At 34.2% G+C, this 14769-nt stretch overlaps 1 protein-coding gene across 1 annotated transcript in view; it reads right to left on the minus strand.

Annotated features, from left to right (window-relative positions):
* The window catches only part of SECISBP2L (SECIS binding protein 2 like), a 59026-nt gene that overhangs the window by 34754 nt on the left and 9503 nt on the right, over positions 1-14769 (minus strand). Inside the window, exons 3-7 of the mRNA XM_059372783.1 lie at positions 12021-12345; positions 9998-10133; positions 5638-5867; positions 5336-5360; positions 4859-4974 (exon numbers count right to left, since the gene is read on the minus strand). Of these exons, the coding sequence (XP_059228766.1) occupies positions 4859-4974; positions 5336-5360; positions 5638-5867; positions 9998-10133; positions 12021-12345 (832 nt within the window). The remainder of the gene's footprint in view (positions 1-4858; positions 4975-5335; positions 5361-5637; positions 5868-9997; positions 10134-12020; positions 12346-14769) is intronic.

Raw genomic sequence — 14769 nt, forward strand, 5'->3', positions numbered from 1 at the left:
TGTGACACTGGACTGCAGTTTTGCAAGATGTTCTCATTGGAAGAAACTGCACAGTACTCTATTAAACTATTGTAAGTCTTCTAACATCTGTGGTTTTATTTTTTAAAAAAACAATTTCTAGGAAAGGTTAAAAATTAAAACTTATTTCCAAGAAAATAGATTGAAAACAAAATTTTCATTCAATCTACAAATTATCCTATTAATAAATCTGTGAAATGTTCAATGGTCATAAGGGCAAGATTTGTAAGAATCTTAAGACATTTCAAGATCCTCCTCTTAAGTACCCAATGCAGCTAACATGAAATACTCTCTTAACCAGGACACCTAGAAGATGTGAAAAGTATAATCTTCATTACCAGTTACTCCCAAATTCTAACAATAAACAGAACCTGAAACAGATCTAGAACAGAAGGTGCTAATATACATATTTTTGATGATGAAATCAAAATTATGCACACAAAGACATGAAAACCACCTAGCAATTCCCATACTAAGTAACTGGTCTAAAAAGATTTGCTGATAAGGAATAGAATTTTTTTTTAAGAAACAGAATTTTTATACTCTTTTGGGAGGCAGGTTACATGGCAGAACAATAAGCCAAAGAAGACGGTCATATACCAAATTTAATTCTTCCTTAGAGTATGTACTGTGATAACTGGGCTACTTCCTATAACTAGATACCCAACAGCTTCTTAATTTTAAATATTCTTCCAGATACCGAACAGTCTCTTAATTTTAAATATCTACCTCATTTTAAAATAGTATTTAAAATAGCCTATTTTAAATACACACACGATGAAACAAATCTCGGTAAAATGTTAGCTAGCCTCTAACTGATAGCTGTATGAATGTTCTCTATAAAAATACTTCAACTTCACTATTTTAGCAATTTTTGTAAAATGTTTTAAAAATAGGTCCATGAAAAGAGGCTCATACAAGACTGGTAAATGCAATTTCAATGTCTAGGTAATAAAGAAACAAGTTAATTCACATAAATTATTAACACTGAAGTGAATACTCATCAAGCCCCAAGACAGGTATGACCAAAAAACAAGAGAATAATTCCTGAGCACAACTCTGCATTTCTGTGGACACTCACCATGACAAAAAAATAAATGTAAACCTGCTCTCCAAAAGCATTAAAATTATATCCAGAAATAAACCCTGTTGTAAATCATTTACTAAATATGTATTAATGTTGCTACAAACACTAAAGCAATTAAAAAAAAAATGGAACTTGATTTCTTATACTTGGGTGACATAAAGCTCCAGGATTAAATTAAAACCCCCAAACTAATGTCCCAACAAAGTTCATGAGAACTAAATTTGCATGTATACCAATTACCTCCTAAAAAGATGACTCAAAAATAAAAAACAATAGTTTTTTGCATAGGAAGATGCCACATCACAAAGGTAATCCACCCTCCCTAAGTTGATAGATTAATTTAATGATTAATACAGAACAAAACAAAAATTCTAGAATTAGATTTCAATATACCTGGGAATTTAATAGATGATGAAAGTGGTTAATATCAAATCAGCGAAAAGATGGACTTTTCAATGAATGGTGCTGGAGATTTGGGTAGCCACTTGGAAAATATGAAGTGGAACTATATTTTACACCATGCACAACACAAACCCAAATGAAATAAAGATTTAATATAAAAAAAAAGAATAAAAACACACTAGTGGAAAACAGGCAATTCCTTTATAACCTCAGAGCAAGGACGTGGCACTAAAACTCAGAAGCCATTTTAAAAAACAGAAACAAAAAACAATAAATTCAATATATAAACTTCTTAATGCTATTTAAAACATAAACTGGTGTATGGCAATAATAGTGAGCAAAGTCAAAAATAAAAATGAAAGCCTAGCAAAATATTTATAACTCATATTACAAACTAAAGGCTCCCAAATTTTTAAAAAATCTGTTAAGAGCTTGATGAAGAAACCGATTTTTAAAATATATCAAAAAAAGAAAAAAAGCAGATCAAGATAGCCCCCCCAAAAAAGGGCATAAGATACAATCAGACAAGTTAACAAAAAAATAGTAACAGCCCATAAATACATGGGAAGATGCTCAACAACATTCATATACCATTCCACCTAATTGGCACAAATCCAAAATCCTGGAAACACATGATTTCTGAAGCTATATGGAAAAAGGCACTCACCACATTATTGTTGAGATTTAAGTGGTACGGTTGGCCAATACAATCAAATAACAGAAGTGGCTTTACCTTTTCACTCAGCAGTCCCTTATCTAGGAATTTACTTTACTGCTATACACATACATTTCTAAATGATACTGCAGTATGTCTACAATAGTGACAAGTTACAAACAACTCCAATGTCCATGAATAGGAAGACTACAGAAATCAACAAGTATCTTCATACTCCAAACATTACAAGTTATTTTTTAAAACCTGTGGAAGCCCTCCTGTGATATTATGAAAATGTTTTCAAGATACACTGTTAAGTGATGAAAGCAGAGCACAAAAGAGAGTGGATAAAACACAAGATACATAACTGTATTTACTTAGAATGACATGAAGAAACTCTGGGAAAATACATAAGAAACTACTCAAAGTGGGACAGATATAGGGAAGATAAGACAAGAGGAGAGAGTGAAAATGAGATTTTTTCCATCATATAATCTTTTTCATCTCTTCTATTTTTCAACCAATTCACAAAATAAAACCATTTTTGAAAATTTAAGTTTTTAGATTCTGTACATTATTTAAAATTAAGGTTATGACAGATTATAGGAAGAACCTGTCTGTTCAAGTGTTAAAACATAGTAAAAATATTAAAAATCACAAGGAAAACAGCATGGTACAGGTACCAAATTTTAATAAATGGAATAAAACAGCCCAGAGACAGCACCTAGGATGTAAGAAATTAGCAAATGAGAGAAAAGAATAGATTATGATTTTCAAACAGCTGGTTAACTACTTTGAAAATCTACATCATTGCATCATACACCAAAATAAATTCCAGATAAAAAGTTCTTGCAATATTATACTATAAAAAGGTAGTAGAAAATACAAGTGAATATGTCATTTCTAAAATACTTTCTAAGCCTAAAAACAATCAGAAACTGCAAAGGGGGAAAATATTTTGACTTAACAGAAAAAAAAATTCTGCACATCACAAATCAAACACATACTTAAGAATAAGTGGATTTTTAAAAAGATTTTATTTATTTATTTGACAAGGAGAGAGAGAGACCACAAGTAGACAGAGAGGCAGGCAGAGAGAGGTGTGGAGGCAGGCTCCCTGCTGAACAGGGAGCCCGATGCGGGGCCCAATCTCAGGACCCTTGAGATCACGACCTGAGCCAAAAGCAGAGGCTTAACCCACCGAGCTACCCAGGTGCCCAAGAATAAGTATTAACAACACATCAGAAGTAGAAAGCACATTATTCAACATCTGGCTCCAGTTCTTTTGGAATGAAGAGAGATACAAAATAAGCAAAACCTAATATATTACATGTATTTGAATAATTTTTTGTTGTTCTTTTATTATTCTTCACCAGTTTGGAGGCTCAATAGCTGTACTACTTCCTCTCCAGTGGGCCACGGATACCAAAAGTCTAACAAGTTACAATTTCAACATAAAATTTCAACACTTAGCTAAACATTTTATAGATTCTGTTTATCACATCTATATAAATAATTCTTGTTTTAGCTCTTCTGTTTCTAATCAAATAAAGCTAGACTGCCTCTCATGGGTGCCACAAACAACGACTCATTTTTGCAATAACCATAGGGAAAAGGGCATTATTCTGCTTGTCTAATAATGACAGTCTAATTAATATTAGGGAGCAACTGATGTCCTTCATTTCAGGGAAGCAAATGAGCAGGCAGTATTTGGTCTATTTAATCCATTAGTAACTTACTCTTATTTCAGTTCATCCACAGATCTATTCATATGATAGTTTTAATACCTTAACTAGATTTAAGGAATCCAGGAAGTCTATCTAAAAATTGAAAAGGAAAAAACTCTGACCAACAAACAAATCCCTGATTTCACAATCAACCAACTCAAGAAGATAGTTACTGGGAATCCATGGCAGTATATAACTTGCTCAGCTGTATGGCAGTTAGATATTGTTCCCCAAAACCAAGAAGCCACCCAGTCTGGCTACATTACAGCATGAGACAACAATTACGATGGCCCTGGAACAAGCACAGAGTGCATAGCTATGGTGTTTAGTAAAGACACACGAACAAGGCCATGGTCCTAAAGTTCAAAGAATCAATATTTGTGGCATTAAAATGTTTTTAAATTTTTTATATGGATTAAAAAAAAAGTCACGGCAAATGAAGCAGGATTGGAGGATATTCTTTTTTAAAACTATGAAATATCCAAATATATTTCTTAAAAACAATATAGTAGAAAACAACACAATATACACCTATATATGCATCATCTATAACCAAGATTTTCATTTTGTCTCATTAAATAATAACTTTACTGGCTAAGCCATTTTAAAGTTACAGATGTCATGGTGTTTTATGATTATGTAATTCAATACGCATCTTCAAAAATTAAGGACACTGAGACACCTGGGTGGCTGAGTTGGTTAAGCTGTTGCCTTTGGCTCAGGGCATGATTCCAGGGTCCTGGGATCAAGACCCACACGGGGTTCCTTGCTCAACGGGAAGACCGCTTCTTTCTCTGCCTCTGTCTGCCACTCTGTGTGCCTGTGCGCACGCGCGCTCTCTCTCTCTCTCTTTCTGACAAATAAATAAATAAATAAATAAAATCTTAAAAAAAAAATTAAGGATATTGCCCTTCAAGACCACTATACCATTCATAATAATTCAAGTTTCTCCAACCTCATTTAAATTACCTGTGAATTATTTCTTTGTTCAGTCTGCCTTCCACCTCTAGAAAATGTCTGATTTTTTTCCATCCAAGGTTTTTTCTGAGTTGCCTGGCAAGTTACATTGGACCAATTTACACTACCTGTAACCAATGAGATTAAAAATATGATTTATTTATGAAAGACGCCAAAACCTAAATTATCCCTTAACTTTGTATATTGAAAGTCAGTCACTATAAACACAAAACTGGAAATTTCTCTACAAAATTTAAGTGGTATTCCAATTCTTAGTAATAGAAGTGCCATCTTGCAGAATACCCCAATTTCTCAATGGAGAAATTTTCTCAAGTTTTATCAGCCCAACTGTACTTTCAAAATAAGGTGAATCTCTTTGGAAGATTTCTAATTTTTTCTGCAGTATCAGAAGGATTCATGCTTGAAAGCAAAGCTCTGACATGGACAAAGAAGAAAGTATAGCAAAAACACTATGCAGAAAATAAGTACCTGTACATATAGATGATTCCACATGCTAAAAATAAAAACAAAAAAGACAATTATTTTCTGCTTAAGAGTCAATATGCCTTGCAACATGTTTCATAACTTAGTCTAGTGTGAAGCATGCTTATTTACAATCTGAGAAAAACACTTCTCCATATGTATTTTTCATATTAATATACAAAATACATTTTAATCCATTCTATAACTACAGGAATTGTTAATGAAAATAGATACTTAAGCTTTAGAGAAGATAAAAAGATAATACTGACATAGGTGACCAATAAAGGAATCAAAGCAATGTTACATACATTCATGGTGCTAGAATCGGGATTTCTCAAAGTCCCTGATGCCGGCTGGTTGTTGCTGTGTTTGGGACTGCAGTAGCCACTATCACTGTCAATGTCAGCTTCACTAGCCCCCTGCTCACTGGAGGATTCCGCAGTCGGGTGGGACGCTCTTCTCCTCCTGCCTTTGGACTTCCAGAGCATCGTGGCAGAGCTCTCTGAGAGAGATTTGTTAGCAATATCTGATGGGAAATCTATAAAGCAAGGAAGGTGTGACATCTCTTTGTGAGGACCAAACTGATAAACTCTTGTTAAATTATCATTAAGGTCATAAGAAAATAAAGATATCTTACTTTGTAAATGGAGAAAACAAGTAAAAATTTTGGGGGGAAGATCATAAAAAGGTAAGATGTTCCTGACAAGCTGGTTTATGACATGTATTTATTATGACAAGAGAATAAAATATTTGTATAAATATTAAAACAAACCACCATTACCCATTTCAGAAAAATAACAATACCAGTCTTTTTTGAAGTCCACTGCATACCCCCTCTACCACTGCATCCTCTTCCTCCCCCAGAAGTTACCTCCACATGGAATTCTGTGTTTATCATTTTCTCACTTTTTAAAATACTTTTTTCATGGATTTTTGAATTACTAAAACATAAATCATCTAATTTTACAGTTTTCACTTATAAAAATGAAATTATACTGTCCATTTTCTTTTGTGACCTGCTTCCCAGTGTGCCCCATCCCCTCAACATTAGTTTTGAGATTCTACTGCATGTGGCTGTAATTCATTAATGTCACTGGAATCCTATGTATGCCTATGTATGATAAACGTACCACACAGTATTTATCCTTTGTACCACTGATGGGATACCTGGACTGTTTTGGGGTTTTGCATTATTAATTATTTCAGAAACTGTAATCAAAAGACATTTAAAAAACTCTTGCAATGTCCTCCTATCCTAACAAATAACAATTTTCCTTTTTCTATATTTCTGCCCATAACTTTTACATACAGCATCAATATAATTTTGAGTTGGGCTGTTTAATATTATGTAAATGTTCTTCAAAATTTTAATTTAATTTCATTTCCATATTATCCCACTGAGTGGATGTTCTAAACTTCTCTTGTCACCTGTTACTAAACATTTGGAAGCTTTCCTATAGTCCCACCACACTGTTTCAGCCCCCTGGTGCTGTGTCCCAAGGCCCTGAGAACAAGGTGGGATCATTTTCTTATTCATTCATATGAATTTTTCATGTCTTCATACTAATACTTTATTAGTGACAGGCATCGTATAAATCGTTTCCAAGTTTGTGGCTTATTCTTTCACTTATTCACTCACTTTTGACAGAATTTATTTGAGAAATAGTTCTCTCCCAGCAGTCATAAAGACACCTGCCTCTATTTTCTTCTACTGTGGTTTTTCCATTTGTCCTTAATCCACCTAAAAAGATTTGCGTGGGGTGTAAATTAGGTATCTGTAATGCTATCTCTGTTATTTTCCACATGTTTTCACATACATGTGAATCTGTTTCTGGGTCCCCTCTTCTAACTTTTGTATAGTGCATTTTTTATGTAAGTCTACAAGAAGTAAGATAGTTTAACAGGTCTTGATATTTAGAAAAAAAAGTTCTTTTCTTTTCAGACAAATGATCCTTTTAGAATTAGTTTATCAAGTTCCCAAAAAAATTCCTATTAAAATTTTGATTAGAACTGCACTGAATCTACGGACTGAGTACTGACTTGGGAAAAATGCCATTTGCAGTATCAAATCGTCCTATACAAATAGGATATCTAGTTGTTGTTGTTTTTAATATCCTACCATAAAGTTAAGATCTTCCGCATAAATGTCTGGTACATCTTTTGCCAAGTTCATTCCCAGAAACTGATGTATTTGTTGCTATTATAAACACTATCTTTTCTCAAATTTTGTTTGTAACACACTGAAATGCACTTTTGTATATCATACCTAGTATTCTTGTTAAGCTCATTAAATACAAGCTTATGTTCAAGAATAAAAACTTGTTACAAGTTCCTTTAAGTTCTAATATTTCAGTCTATCTGTGACTGATACCAATTAATCCTCAGAAATTAAAAACAAATTAAACAAAAATACTAATAGGATGTAAAATCCTCAGAATTTGAAAAAAACTAAAGAGTAGGAATACTGATAAAATGTACTATCTTCTAATCAAATTTTACCTTCATTTTCATTTTCTTTTCACTTCTATCAAAGCATAGTTGACATACAATATTACATTAGCTCTAAGTGTACAACACAGTGATGCTGCAAGTGTCTATACATTACGCTTTGCTCACCACAAGTGTAGCTACCACTAATTTACTCCCAACCCTCTGACAACCATCAATTTTGGTTCTCTGTGTTTATGGGCCTATTTCTGCAGGGGTTTTTCCCCGCCTTTTTAAAGATTCTACATATAAGATTTTAAGATTCCATCTGACTTATTTCACTTAGCATTATAGCTTCTGGGTCCACCCATGTTGTTGCAAATGGCAAGATTTTATCCTTGTTTATGCTTGTGTAATATTCCATTGTATATATACACCACATCTTCTTTATCCATTCTCCGTTCATTTACTTTTGACATTTGGATTGCTTTCTTATCAGGGCTACTGTAAATAATGGCACAATGAACATAGGAGTGAATATATCTTTTCAAATGAGTGTTTTTATTTTTGGGGGGGTAAAATACCCAGTAATGGAATTACTGGATCACTTGGTATCTCTAGTTCTAGTTTTTTGAGGAATGTCCACACTGTTTTCCATAGCAGCTGCACCAATTTACATTTCCAATACACGAGGGTTCTTTTTTCTTCACATCTTCACAAACACTTGTTATTTCTTGTCTTTTTTATTCTAGCCACACTAACAGGGATAAGGTGATATCTTGTTGCGGTTTTGATTTATATTTCCCTGATTAGTGATGTTGAGCATCTTTTCATGTGTCTGCTGGCCTTTTGTAGATCTTCTTTGGAAAAATGTCTATTCAGATCCCCTGGCCAATTTAAATTGGATTATCTGGGTTTTTTGGTACTGAGTAAATATTTTAGATATTAACCCTTATTGGATATACCATTTGCAAATATCTTCTCCCATTCAGTAGGCTGCCTTTTTGTTTTGCTAATGGATCATCTATTCATTTTCGAATTATTATGCTTCAGAAGATTGTGTTTGTGGTCACTAAAGGAACAAACTAAAGAAGTAAGGATTTTTAAAACCAGTCCCAGGGTTTAAAGCATGTAGAAATAAGTCACTATAATTAGGAATAACCAAAACATAGAAAACTTTGCAATGTATTACATTGTGATTCTTTTCTATAGCCTCTCCAAGCATTTGTTAGTTCATTAATCTCACTGCTTTATGACTACAAACTACACACAATGACTGTACCAGCAACAAGACTGTTTTTTAATGGATTCCCAGATCCTCTTACTCCTAATGGATCTAAGCAATTGCCAAAAAACAAAAAACAAAACAAAACAAAAAAAACCCACAAAAACAAAAAACAAAAACCTGAATTTGTGTCACAAACGAAAAGGTGCAACCCAAATGAAAGAAAGTATGCACTGCCAAATTTATTTTAAGTCAGAGTGGAAACTACAGAGGGGTAAAAAAGTAAATGTGCCTTTGAGCAGATCTAATTCTTGGCCTTGGATCATTAAAAATTTTTACTAGCATCAGTGACTATGGGTGAGGAGAGAGTTACCGATCTACTCTGTAGCCATTAAGCTGAGAACAGAGATACAAACTAGAATTTAATGATATAAACTGGAAAATATTAATTTTTATCTATTACCAGAATAAAGCTTCCTTAAAATTTATATATAGTCTTCTAATAAACTCTGGACAAAAAATATCCAACTAGTCCAAAATTCTTACTTGCTTGATAGGATATATGTGCCACTCACCTTTGTTTCAGATCTATGCTAAAATGTGGCACAGAAAATTTGCCAAGTTATTTCTATAAACATATTATATAATATTAGAGTATTTTATAAAGAGATTTAAACTATTTATAAAAACATACAATTTTGATTTCTGCCAGAATAGTCCTCAAATTCTTACAATGTCTGCAATATTCCATCTCTGATTTCTGAACTGCTCCACTACTACACAGGAATAAGGACACCTCAAATCCTCCTCAAAATTGCACATTAGCCAGCAAACAAGCTGAAAGAACATTACGGATATGGACTGCTTTTATCCTTCCTAGAGAATTTCACAAAGTGGCAGGATAAATGAAAGGATGAAAGTCTAGAATCCTGAAACGTGGTACAGTCCACAATTATAAAATCAATACATGAAAACAGACGAAAATCAATGATGTATACATAAACACTCTTGCTTACCAGTTTGTTGTGAAGCATCTACCAGAAGCACAATTTTTGATCGATTATCAGGACCCGCTGCATTTGTCTCTTTCTGAGTAGCTACATTTTTCACCAGTGGCCTTTTGCTTTTTATGTGCTGTTGTAAAAGCTGTTGCTGATTTAAGCACACACACACAAAAATAATAATTTAAAATCCTACTCAGTGTACTACATTATAAAATACATATCCACTATGGAACACACCTAAATGTATGCTCTAAATTAGTGCCTCCCAACCCATGGGAAAAGAGGGTTACTGTGTTAGGAATTCATGACATTATCTGCATTTAATTATACATTAAATGATATATTATAGATACACATTTTAATACTATTTTTCAAATAACTATTAACACTACTATGACTAATAAAATATTAATACATTTTATATTACTTGTACTTCATATTTTCTCAATAAATAATAAATGACAGAAGTATAATCATGCCATATAAGGGTTTGTAAATTTTTATTTAGAAGGGTTCTAAAAAGGTAGTACTAAAAAGGTACTTAAAAAGGGTACTGAAAAAGTAGCTCATCCAGGAGATAAATTTTCCTTTCATGATAGTAAGAAAATCCAAAAAATTTCTGCTTTAGAGCTTAAAAACAAAATATAAAAAAGTTGAGCCTTTCCTTCATTTTTTAAAACAGAAGTATTCATCACTTAATAGCAATTTATACAACAGAATTCTGAATTTAACTTCCTAAAGTGAAGTGCTGGAAAGGCGCGCTGAGAAATCATGTTTCTTTAGCATCTGAAAGTTATATACTACTCTATTATTTCCCATAATTGTTTCTTTACATTCTCCAGAGGTCCCAAAACAATTTCCCTTGACCTAGTGTTTTGATGAACAAAGACTAAAAGCTTTTTAAAGCAAGCTGGCTGCATGTTTGTATTTTAATTTGTAAAAAGTATGCCAAAAAACATCAAAGATTTTTCACTGAAGAAACTAGGCTAATGGAATCTACGAAAGCATCAACTCCTTGATGACAGAGCCATAAGATGCATTTAGGAAATCACTCTGCCTTCTATTAGCTCAAAATTGCTGAGAAGAAACATGTTTTTCTTTTTACTTGCTTTGCATTAAGGCCTCAATATAAAAGTAACCTTTTAGTTAAGAAATAGTTACCTAGAATAAGCATTAAATCTATTGTGTTTTCAGGCCTGTGTGTCTCCCCCCCCCCTTTTTTTTAACTTAGTCAAAAGGCTGATCTTAAGAGTGGTTTCACACATCTATCTTTCATTTTCTTCAGCTCAAGGAGACCTTGTATTCACATAATATAGTAAAGCAACACTTTAATAACAAAGTACTATTGCTACTAAAAATTCACAGAATAGCAACAATGAAGTTGAGGGGATTGAGTGAATCACAAATGTCCTCCATAGTATCTCCTGCTGATTTCTGAGGACTGAAATATATGAAGTGCATTAGTCATTCAACACCACTAGCATAGGATCCAAACTACCACTTACAAACACTGGTGTCACTATGCAATTTTTATCATTAAATTAAAACAATTTGGAAATACCTGTGTATAATGATTACATAAAACTCTCAAGAAACCTGAAGATGGCTGTAAATCAATCATCAATTAAGAATAAGGCACAACAGTAGTGCCTGGGTGGCTCAGTGGGTTAAAGCCTCTGCTTTCAGCTCAGGTCACAATCCCAGGGTCCTGGGATCGAGCCCCACATCGGGCTGCCTGCTCCGCAGGAAGCCTGCTTCCTCTTCTCTCTCTCTGCCTGCCTCTCTGCCTACTTGTGATCTCTGTCTGTCAAATAAATAAATAAAATCTTAAAAAAAAAAAAAAAAAGAATAAGGCACAATAAAAAACAGAAAAAATTATTTTATAAATGTTCTATCCTTGACTATTTTATAACAGTGAATGGAATGTGATAGTAAATTCAGCATGAAAGCTAACCAATACAAGTAGCAAATTACTTCCATTATTATTAACAACAGAAATATCAAACATAAAAGCCAAGCAAAATAAGTTACTTACTTTTGGTACAACTGGTCCTCTGTTACTGTTTCTGCTTCGATGACTGGACAATGGGAAGACCTGTCCAAGCTGATTTGGACGCTCAGTGCATTCTGTGGTTATAGTATTTACAGTACTTGCGGCCTGAAAGGTGTTGGAGTAAGGTGTAGGAAAAGGATGATAGAATCCCATAACTTGGGCACATGGTGCTGGCATCAGCTGATAATATGTATACTCTGTAGAAACAGGAGGCTGAGCAGATATAATGGGGTAGGCAAGGTACGGTCCAGCAGGGTTTGGATTGGGCTGTTGCCATCGTATATCATTGTTATATAACGGAAACTGTCTGTTAAAATCAAATAAAGAACAAATCTATTGAGAAGTCTGAAAATAATGCTGAAGCAAAATTTCTTAATGCATTTTAATTTTAAAAAGTACAGAAAGGTGCCTTCATAATAAAAAGGAGATAAAATTATCACCTTATTTCTTTGCTGTAATTAGAGATTATTATATACATGTAGTAACAACTTAAATGACAGTATAAAGGAATTCAACCTGATCTACTGCATTGCAAAATTTTAAAAGTACATATCATTCTTATTTATAACTCTCTCCTCAACCTCCTCAAACTATTTCTTCCTAGAAGTAAAACCCCTAGCTGCTGGATCTGTAAACAAAGGAATCCTAAGTCCCCATCCAATGCTAACCACTGTGATGGCCTCTGCAAAAAGAAGAGTAATGTGAACACTGTGTAAGGTGACCATTACAATGGGTGATTTGATTCTTCCACTTCTCATTTTTCAGTTCAGTCCCAGGGCCTCCTACTCCTCTCCTGTACTCCAGGAATCATCTGGCCAAGTCAAGCTCTTTTCCTGGCTCCCCTCCTTGACAATGGAAGCAGGTTCCAAGTCAAGAAGAGAAGAGGCAAGCCTAACATTACCATCCTATCTCTAGCATTAGAGCCTTTCCTAGTGCAATTCCTATGCAGCATCAGCAAGACTCTTCCTGTCTCAGCAGTCCTTACAAAAGGTTGCTGCTGAAGAATGAGGGGCCATGGGGAGCTGGAGCATTGAGCTTTTCCTCACTAATCCCACAGCAAAGCACAATGGAAAAATGTTCACTGTCATAATTTTAAAAAATAATTTTAATCCACTGGCTGGTTTACTCATGAATTCTCAAAGATTATTTAGTATGGTAAGAAAAATTAATTGAGGGGCGCCTGAGTGGCTCAGTGGGTTAAGCCTCTGCCTTCGGCTCAGATCATGATCTCAGGGTCCTGGGATGGAGCCCCACATCAGTCTCTCTGTTTAGCAGGGAGCCTTGCTTTCCCCTCTCTCGGCCTTCCTCTCTGCCTGCTTGTTATTTCTCTCTCTCTCTTTCTCTGTTAAATAAATAAATAAAATATTTAAAAAAAAACAAGAAAAATTAATTGTACTTTATACTGGGCCATTTTGTCAAATACAAAAATAATAGTATTATTAAATTTAGTTTTAAGTTGCTTTAAACGTAGCCCCATACAGGTCAAAATTTTTTGACATTATGCGAACTTCAACTGAGAAGGATCCCTTACTCTTTGTCCAATCCTGAAAACTACAGGGTTTTAGAAATTATTAACCTGAATAGTTCATATTTCATACAGTGGCTTCACGGTCTCATATCTCTTACATCGAGAATATCTGAAAGAATGTGCCTTGGCACACTAGTGTACCACACCATGGCTTTATACAGGGGTGCAGAAATACTGACTGCCTTTGCTTTTGGGGGGCTGGGCAGAGGCTAGAGCTCAGCTGTCTCATCCATTTATCCAAGATGCTAGAGAAGTATTTTCTATGTATATTACTTGTGAAAGGCTGAAAGTACTTTATACAGCACATTAAAAAAAATACTTTAATATAGCAGTAACATGAATTACACTAACAAAGCACTAATCACTCAGATAGTCTAAGCAGCATTAAAAAGGCTATCATGACTATCACAAGTTACACCCTAACCACCACTTCACATATTATCTGAACTGCAAGCATTTTGCTAAATCACCCTGTGACTATAGCAGAGGCTAAATTTAAACTAGAATCAGAGTCCGGAAATATATGTTAACCATAAACATTTTAATGTTAAGGACTATCCCTTGGTATTTTTTTTTTTTAAGATTTTATTTATTTATTTGTCATAGAGAGAGAAGCGAGAGCAAGCACAGGCAGACAGAGTGGCAGGCAGAGGCAGAGGGAGAAGCAGGCTCCCCGCCAAGCAAGGAGCCTGATGTGGGACTCAATCCCAGGACGCTGGGATCATGACCTGAGCCGAAGGCAGCCACTTAACCAACTGAGCCACCCAGGCGTCCCATATCCTTTGGTATTTTATTCTTATGCCCAACTGTCCTGAAAATTATGATTAAATACCTAAACTTAAAAAGGGGTTTCCATTCACCACTTTCTGAATATTCATTCCTCCCTTTGTATCAACTTATTTCAAAGTAATTTTAATGACTTACTGTAGGAGTCCAAAAACTTTTCCTCTTAGAAAGAATGAGAAAATAAACCATGTTAACAATTAAAATTTCTGCTTCATTTGGTTTTATTTACTTCTCTTAAAAAAAGAGAAATGGCTAATGTTTAATGTTTAAAATGGAGGGCTGCCTGGCTGGCTCAGTTGGTGGACCATGGGACTCTTAATCTCAAGCTTGCAAACTGAAGCCCCATGTTGGCTGTAGAGATAATAATAATAATAATAATAATAAAATAAACCTGAAAAAAGAAAAAGTTACAAAAGG

The sequence above is a fragment of the Mustela nigripes genome, chromosome 13, assembly GCF_022355385.1.
Source record: "Mustela nigripes isolate SB6536 chromosome 13, MUSNIG.SB6536, whole genome shotgun sequence".
Lineage (NCBI taxonomy): Eukaryota > Metazoa > Chordata > Mammalia > Carnivora > Mustelidae > Mustela > Mustela nigripes.